Genomic DNA, 9,256 nt, shown 5'->3' on the forward strand with positions numbered 1-9,256 from the left:
TAATGTTTCATGTAGGCTTTATGGTCTGTAGACATGTGTCACTTATAATCATAGTGATTTATTATGATCATTTAATGTATCCGTAAAAAAAAAAGTTGTCTGTCCGTGATTTTTTGAAAAACTGTCCAGAAAAAATAATAAATAAAGTTGGAAACCCTCTCTTGGAATGATAAAAAAATTAGAAATGAAAGACCTCACAAACCCTTCCCTGTGCAGAGACACACACAGCTTTAAAATCACATTTTTTACAAATATATTCAAGTTATTTTAGGTTAATGGTGTGAAAAATGGTATAAAATAAAAATAAAGATAAATTAAAATAACATATTGTGGAGTATGTAATACTTGACTTTTATTAGACCATTAAAATAATTGGTTATAACATTCAGCAAACAATACAGAACATAAGCAAAAAAAAAAATAGGAAACCTTACAGGGTATAGTTTATTCCAGCTCTGGGCAAGGAGCCATGCCTATTGGTGAAAGTATTAGGACGCTAATCTTAATAGAGCATGAGAGGTCATTAAATTATTGTGTCCCCACAGTCCTGAGACCAAGAGGGATGATTGGAATCAGTGTCCTGATTGAGATATTAGGTTGTAACGTTCTGTTGGAGGGCACTGAAGCATGCAGACAATTCTACTCCAATTGGTATGAATAAATAATATATTCAATTCCACCTCAATCAGTGCAGTATATAGAGTATTAATAAGGGTTATCATCCTGAAATGGACAGTTGAGGCCATCAAGGGGACGTTTGGTTACCACTTCTTATGCGAGTACTTTCAACCTCAAATACCATAGTTAGTTCCAGCCCCATCAGTGAAAAACAGACCATGGATAGTGTTTGGTGTTGCATATCCTGAATAGAATAGTTGAGTGGTGGCATTTGGTCTCCTCATCATATTGAGGTACAATTAAACTTATGTCCCAATTAGAACCAAAGGACCATTTAATTTCACTCCAATCAGTGTAACACATGGAACATGGACAGAGGTTAATGTCCTATAGTGGAGAGTTGGGGTTATGTCCCAATAAGCACCTTATATTTATCCAGTATCAGACCACAGATCAATTGAATTTCACTCCATTCGATGGTATAAATGGAGGAGCATCATCTAGGAGGATGGTTGGAGGACAATCCCAAAAGATGGCAATTCTGCTGCTCCATTTTTTTTTCTTTTCAACAGTTAATGTAGGGTTTAAATAAATTCATATTTTGTTAGACTTTTTTGGAAAATGACAATACCAAATATGTTTCTATTTTTAATTTTTTAATTTCTTTAATTTGAAAAGAGAGGTGTTATGTTTTTTTAAAACATTTTTATTTTTACTTTACTTTTTTAGTCTGCCTAGGAAACTTGAACCTTTGATCATTTGATTGCATACACTATATACTGCAATACTGCAGTATTGCAGTATATAGCAAATTCACAGTTCTTCTCCAAAGCCCAGCCTATGGCTGAGCTTCAAAAGAGGACTGACATGGCTGTTATGGGGACTTCATTGGACCCCAGCTGCCATGGTAACCCATCAGTTCTTTGGGATCGGGTCGCCAGTAGATGATGTAGACAGTGGACGCGCATCATCAGTGACTTTATTTAAAGGCTGCCGTCAGAGACAGACAGCAGCATTTAACTGGTTAAACAGTAGCAACTGGAGCAAACAGATGTCGGCTATGTAACACATATGCCGAAAATGAATGTTATAGCTCATTAACCAGTTAAGTTGGAGCTCTCATTCTATATTTATTTAGCCATCTATCTCTCTCCCTCTCCTAAAAAGAAGTGATTCATGTCTCTTTCTTTGCTCTATGTTGAAATGAATGAGTGAAGTGTGCAGTCTCAAAGTGAATGACACTATTAAACAGTACTGTAGAGAATGAGATTACAGGTTTTTTTTTACTATAGATTGATGACTGGAGGTACATTTTAATGGAGAGCACTTGATTTTTTATCATTTCCATAGCTGTTTTATATATTATTTTACCTACATAGTTACATAGAATGGCTAATGACACAGGTCCATCAAGTTCAACCTTTCTCCTCCACTTATACATTCTCTATATTATGTTAATTGCATTCATTGTTAAATACCATTTTTCTTAAATACTTATGTTCAATTTCAATTTTTTTTTTCTTATATTTTAAACAGGGGCTGGTGACCTGAGTGGAGAACCCATAGGATACATAACTGGAGTGCTGGCTGTATTAGTTCATGCTGCCTATCTTGTAATTATCCAAAAAACAAGCACAGATAATGACCACGGGCCTCTAACTGCACAGTACATCATTGCCATTACTGCAACTCCTGTGCTCATAATATGCTCCTTTGCCAGTATGGACATGATCAATGCATGGTCCTTCCCAGGTTGGAAAGACCCAGTGATGGTTTGCACTTTCATTGCATGTACCCTGATTGGTTGTGCCATGAATTTTACTACATTACACTGTACATATTTAAATTCCGCTGTCACAACAAGTTTTGTTGGAGTGGTGAAGAGCATTGCCACCATTACAGTAGGCATGCTTGCATTCAACGACGTGGCACCTACTTCCCTTTTCATTGCCGGTGTAGTTGTCAACACACTTGGTTCCATAATTTACTGTGTGGCCAAATTTTTTGACACCAGAAGACAAATCAACTATGAAGATTTGGAAAAGGAAGCAATGAAAGATGAAAAAGAGGCTCAAGATGGGCAGCCACCTTTTGTAATGGAGGAAATCTTACAGGACAATGGCTCTGAGGGACAAGAACCAGTAAAGCCAATGGTTGAGACTGAGAATCCTACTGAAGAAAAGAAAGAAAGCACATTGGCTGCAGTTTTACAATCACATGGGCCTACTAAGACTTTTGAAGAAGAGAATAAGAGTCTGTTGAAAGATGCATATCTTGGAGTATGGAGGATGGTCAGGGGTACTAGATTTTTGAAAAAGGATTACCTTATAGAAAATGAGGAACTTCCTAGTCCTTAACTATAACATTTTGATAAAGTATGGTAATGATGGAACTTAAATCATGAGGGAAGTATACTGCAGAAATGTTGGCACACTTTCAATTAAACACACACATAAACACACACATATTTATTTATATGGCTGTATAAATTGTTCTGAAATTCAGGACTATAATGTTTTTTCAGGTGTCACATTTAAAGATCTGCTACCCTTCTCACCATCTCGGTGATCAATCTCTTCTCTAAACATATGTCTTGCTTAAATTTTTTCATATATACATTCACACACTTTTAAGACCTCTTCCATCTGTAATAGAGAGCGTTACATTTGCATTCAGCCGTATAAATTTATCATGTATTTATCATGTATGCATTATTACAGTCTTCCTACTAAGAAAAAAATAGAAACAATGTTTATGCATCTTCCAAGTAATATTTGAAAACGGAAATTTAACCAGAGGATACATATTTACATTCACGACTAAATGTCACGCAAATAAGAAACATTCATTATATCAGTTCTGTGTTTACACAACCAATGGGGCATTCCATGAGCTATTCTCTAAATTAAATGTAATCAATTATGTTTTGCCTCATCTAAAAGATTATATATCAGATATTCTTACCATTCATCTCATGTCTATTACTTTCCTCATTTAGAATTGAGGATGAAAGTTTTGATCATATTTCAGTTGCATAATTTTGCTTTGAGCATAGATCAAAAAAGTAAAAAGGTAAGATAAACAAAAACAAAAAAACAAGTTACGTGATTTAGTAGAGCCCCAATTAGTTTTCTTTCATGTGTCCTTTACGTAATAGAATCTCTGCACATGCCATGATGTTATGTCCCAGGATTGTTATGCATGACTCATATTTTATAAAGTAATATTTTATTAAGTGGGATATATTTCCCTTTTGCTATGATATCTTTATGCCCTATTAATTTAAGAAGAACACGTGGCATTACTTACTAATTACTTACTAATAGGCTCATTAAAGGGAAACTAGTAATATGGGCATACAAATTATAGATTGCTGAAAAAACTCCTACCTGTATGCCTCATATCAGATGCCTTGTTGTTGAGAAATTATCTTTTATCACTTTATATAAATTAACTCTTCCAGGCTCTGGGGAGGATGTCTGGAAGATAACTCTGCCTCCAGAGATTATTTTACATGAAGGGGGAGTTACCAGTGTGAGACAAGTAACTAACACAGAACAGGAGGTCTGAACTTTGTCTTCTTACAGACACATTTGCTGCAGCTCTCACAGCTCTGCTGTATTGTAATAATATTATAACCCTGTCTACCTGTGAGCTGGAAGCTGAGAGGAACCTGCAGATGTGTCAGGTATAATCACACACAGCTCTGCAGTGAGATCAGGAGAGAGGAGCGGCCATCACACATCACACTGGTAAGTCCCCCTTATATTTAAAACAAGCTCTGGAGGCAGAGTTATCTTCCAGACAACATCCTCCCCAACCTGGAAGAGGTCATTTACATAATGTGATAAAAGATGATTTCTCAACAACAAGGCATCTGATATGAGGCAGACAGGTAGGGCTTTTTTTTCAGCAGTCTATAACCTGTATGCCCATATTAATAGTTTAGATAGGTCAAATCTGCTGACAGGTTCCCTTTAAAGGGATTTCCACTTTTAGTAAAGTTGCCCCCAACTGATCCGATACTAGTCAAAAAACAGACTCAAATAATATTTACCCTTACCAGCCGGTCTAGCTGTCAACAGCTGCTCCTATCTCTGTGTTTTAGCCAATCACTGAGCTCACCTACTCTGCCTATGTAGACGGCATGAGTCACTGATCTCAGTGATTGGCTGCAGCAGGGTTGTGCTCTGTTGAAGTGAAATTACCTTTGCAGCAAATGCAGTAGCAGTGGGGAGCTGACACTGGACCTGGTGAGAGTGAGTACAATCAGTATTTGTTTTTTAACTAGTATCTGATTGTTTGGGGACCATTTTTCTAAAAGTAGAAAACCCTTATAAGTGGTTTTATCGTTATCAATAATACTACAAATTCAGATGTGTAATTTGATGCTTCTGGGCTCAATTCAAAATCTGTAACAAATTCTTAAATACAGTATGTCCTTTATAGTACTGATATTTCTCTTATGTGGCACTAGTGCATATGCTTAGCTTTAACCTCTGGCTATCCCCTATAGCCTCTGCTATAAACGAAAGGGAAGATATTATAATGTATTCTTTGTAATTTTCAATTGAACTTTTCTTGGATTCTTGGCACTGCTCTGTCCTCTATCTCTACTTAAAGGGAATCTCTTATCAGTTTTTTGCTATTTAATCTGAGAGCAGCATAATGTAAGAGCTGAGAGCCTGATTTTAGGGATGTGTCACTTATTAGGTTGTGCGCTGTAGCTGCAATACAATCAGTGTTTTATCAGCAATAGATTATCACTAGAGGACTACATCTCACGTGCAGACCTGTCAGGCTGATCTATGTAACCCCGCCCCCACCTCTGATTGGCAGCTGGCTGACAGTTCACAGTATATACAGAAAGCTGGCAGTCAGGGGTGTGGGCAGGGTTATTCAGAGTCCAGAAGTTTTAGCTTCTGCTACATCTAGGCAAAAAAACGGATTCTATAAAAACTGCACCAAGCTGTCCAGTAAGTGACACATCTCTGAAATCAGGCTATCTCATCCTTGTGCTGCTATCAGATTCCATAGCAAAAACCAGCTGACTCATTCCCTTTAATTGCTACTGGGTGGCATTGTCATGAGGCACTCGCTCTAATAAATGGTACAAAAGACCGTAATGGATTATTTGAAAATGCCATAATGACTAATGATAATGGTACATGTCCATCATAATACAAATTTTAAAAATTGGAAGAGGAGGCTAGGTTCATGTAAAGCTAAATTTAAGTCTTTACCCAGATCTATACTCAAGAACCTTGAATGCTTGAAACATTTTTTTGGATATTGGTCTTCTCTTACATTATGTGAGACTGTTGTTTTATCACAGTAATAAGAATCCACTGATTCAGAATCATACTTTTTGTTTTTCTCATTTTCTGAAGGCTTTCAACAAATAATAAAGAACTCTTGCGACAAGGTAAAGGGAAAGGTTATGTTAGCATCTGAATGTCACGCAGTAAAAAACAGTCTTTAAAAAACATTTTGGAAGATCCTAAAGGGCTTGGCTAGTCCCATGGTAAAATGTCTCAAAGACTTAATTTACTTTGAAATACTGAAATGAACACTATTGAAGTCCTTGCTGATCCGGAACCTCCTCCTTGGTGAGATTTGAGTCCAGGAGCCAGCGCTTCAAAACAGCAGTGCTAACCACTGAGCCACTATGCTAACCATATACATTGTCAGTGGAGTAGTGAGTATGAGGATGTCAAGAAATAAGGAATGATGATTTTGTTATTTTAAAGGATCTATTCTTCAGGATATTTTAGTATGAACCTGGCGAACCTATTTAGTATACCTAAAGAATGGAAATGATAAGTACGAAAATAGCATTTCTTTACGTGGTTAAAAGAGGGCTGATGGCTGTATAAATTGTTCTGAAATTCGGGACTACAAGGTTTTTCCTGATGTTAAATTTAAAGTTCTGTTAACCTCCTCACTATCCAGTGATCAATGGAAAGAATCTCTGCTCTAGAAGTATACTTTGCATAAATCTCCCATGAATAACTCTTCATCAGTTGAGAAAAAGTCAAGAGCCAAAAAACTCATGCCCCGATTAATAATGAACGAAATATATGTCTAATGTTTTTATATGGTGCTAATAGCATACATACTATAGCAGCAGTCCATGATGCTGTATTGCATTCGAGGTTTCAGGGACATAGCCTCCAACATAAGAATAAAGGGATGTTAAAAATGTACTGGAGTTATGAACATAGAGTTGGGGCACAAGATACCCTTTCTTGGACGTTGTGGGATGTAGTGGTGCCAGTCAGCACTTCAAAGGGAATTATTTTTTCACTTTTGCTGTGCTGTCTATTCCCTTTGGTTGCCACTGATGGGTGCTCTACAAATCTTAGATTTTTGAAGATAAACAAGTACCAATTTAAGCACTAATACATCAAACAGTTTGCACTAGAATTCTGGTTTAAAACTGTTTGAAATGTTGAAAAATGTTGTTATAGTTGTGCAAAAATATAGCAACACAAGTATAAATTCCAACAGAAATGTACTCTAGTCACTGACTAGAGTACACTTCCTATGCTGGTGCACAGAATCTGAAAGACTGAAAGATGCACCAAATTTATTAAGAGACGGACACCTCTCAATGTATTTGGCGCAGCTTACCGTTTATCAAGACCAGTGTGGAATATATTGCCCAATATTCTGACACCATGTTATATACAGTATAGCAGGTGTAATTGAGCAGATTGATAAATAGTTTTGTGAAAAAAGATTTAATATAACTCAGAGGCCTTCAGAAAGGGAACATCAAACCGATCCTACTCATGGAAGTATAATGTTGGGTATATCATGGAAGTATAATGTTTCTAAGCATAATGTTGGGTGATATAATGTACGGTAGCCAGACCCTCTAGTTTTCATTCTAGATTACACTAACAGCTTGATTATTACATTGGTTATGGAAGCAGTAATACAGCCATGTCTCCAAAGTGTTCTAGGAGAAGCTGTTTTTCAACACAACACCGCCAGGCTGCATTGGGCTCGTGCTACTGTGAGCAAACCACATAGCCTATAGCGTCTCCAGACTTGTCTCTCTTTGAGCATATCTGGAACATCATTGGTCGGCATGCAGAAATGGAGCTGTCAGCAGTGGATCTTGATAATTTCCCTTCCCAAGTACATTCAGCTTCGCAGAACATTCCTCAGACAGCTATTATTAACCGCATTGATCGCATGCCAAGGCGTGTAAGTGGGGGTATTTCTATACATCACGCTTATACTCGATATTGAAAAATGGAAATGTTTTGAAAATTTTGTTCATCGTTTGCATATCATTAATATGTCTATTGATCCTGTGATTTTCATAATTCCATAACTTTTCCTTCTTGGTGTTGCAATTTTAATGTTGAAGAGTGTATGTTTACTCTTGCAAAATATTTTTTTGCTTTACTAGGATAACACTTTTAGCTAAAAAAAAACTCCAATAAAGAGTAGGATGCATATATTCCATTAATAGTCTTACCAGATAAATTAACATGATTTTCACATTCTATGTTTCTATGAATATATATTTTTAATGGCAGACTTTCTTTTATAAGAATAACCATAATAAATTGCACTTGCTCCTTGAAGATAAAAAATAAAGGTCTCTGGTTATGCACAAGACTATTCTGAAGGCATACAGTTTCTTTTATTAGAAGGAATGAACATATTAAAAAATTCACATACATTTTGCAAAGTGTTTCTAAGAATATACTGTATTGTTACAACCACTTAATTAACTATTGTGCACTGAAATATGATGCATTGCTGCACTACAATTATTGAAGCCTTGTAAAATGTGTACTTTCTTAAACTGTAAAAACTGAGAAATACTATTTATTGTTTGTACCATGGCGTTCTAGTAAATGTACTGAATTATGTGAAGATAAATGAAAAGTGTTAACCTATATTTATTGGTAAAATCTGAAGTTTATATGTTCTTAAACATGGTCTGAGACCAGAAAGATGACAAATATGAATGTTGGTTTCCAAACCTAATGTACAAAACCAATAAAGTTATATACAAGGAGACGAAATGTGATATATTTTAGATGATAGAAATGGTAAAAGACTGAAATTTCTTTTAGCATATAAGTATTTATGCTCTCTTTCACATTAAATATTTGCAAAACATGACCGGATGGAGTTCTGTTTTATGATTCTTCCTTCATTTAAAACTAAAGCTATGTACGATCTGTCAACAAAAGTAAATAAAAGGAAAAAATGTTTTAATTCTAAAATAAAATTGTTGAGCCTCAATTCCTCTTTTTTCAGTTCAAGACTAGTAAGAGAAGGCTCATATGACATTGTGCATTGCCGTACAGTCTTCCCCATATTACCTTGCAACTCTCACATCACATAAAAACTTAGTCAATCAGCAGGGATTATCATAACCTCTATAAAAGCAGGGGCAGGGAATGCAGTAGCTATTTTGAGTGGACTCTGTTTAGTGAAAGGACAAAACAGCTCACAGCTTAGGAATATAAATAGTTAGCGAAAGCCATAAAACACTGAAAAAATGTACAAATCATGCATGTGATAACACAGATGTGAAGTGCAGTTAACAATCATTTATCCATAGCCATACATGTAAATGTCACTTTGACATAAAAAGGGCTGTGTTTGC

General features: G+C 36.0%; 1 protein-coding gene across 1 annotated transcript in view; it reads left to right on the forward strand.

The window, feature by feature from the left end:
• SLC35D3 (solute carrier family 35 member D3) overlaps positions 1 to 8,849 on the forward strand; it is a 29,726-nt gene extending 20,877 nt beyond the window's left edge. Inside the window, exon 2 of the mRNA XM_073671316.1 lies at positions 2,155 to 8,849. Coding sequence (XP_073527417.1) covers positions 2,155 to 2,975 — 821 coding nt within the window. The 3' untranslated portion in view covers positions 2,976 to 8,849. The remainder of the gene's footprint in view (positions 1 to 2,154) is intronic.
• The last annotated feature ends 407 nt before the right edge of the window (positions 8,850 to 9,256 follow it).

The sequence above is a fragment of the Phyllobates terribilis genome, unplaced genomic scaffold (assembly GCF_046119375.1).
Source record: "Phyllobates terribilis strain yellow unplaced genomic scaffold, ASM4611937v1 Scaffold_3__8_contigs__length_932513732, whole genome shotgun sequence".
Classification (NCBI taxonomy): Eukaryota; Metazoa; Chordata; class Amphibia; order Anura; family Dendrobatidae; genus Phyllobates; species Phyllobates terribilis.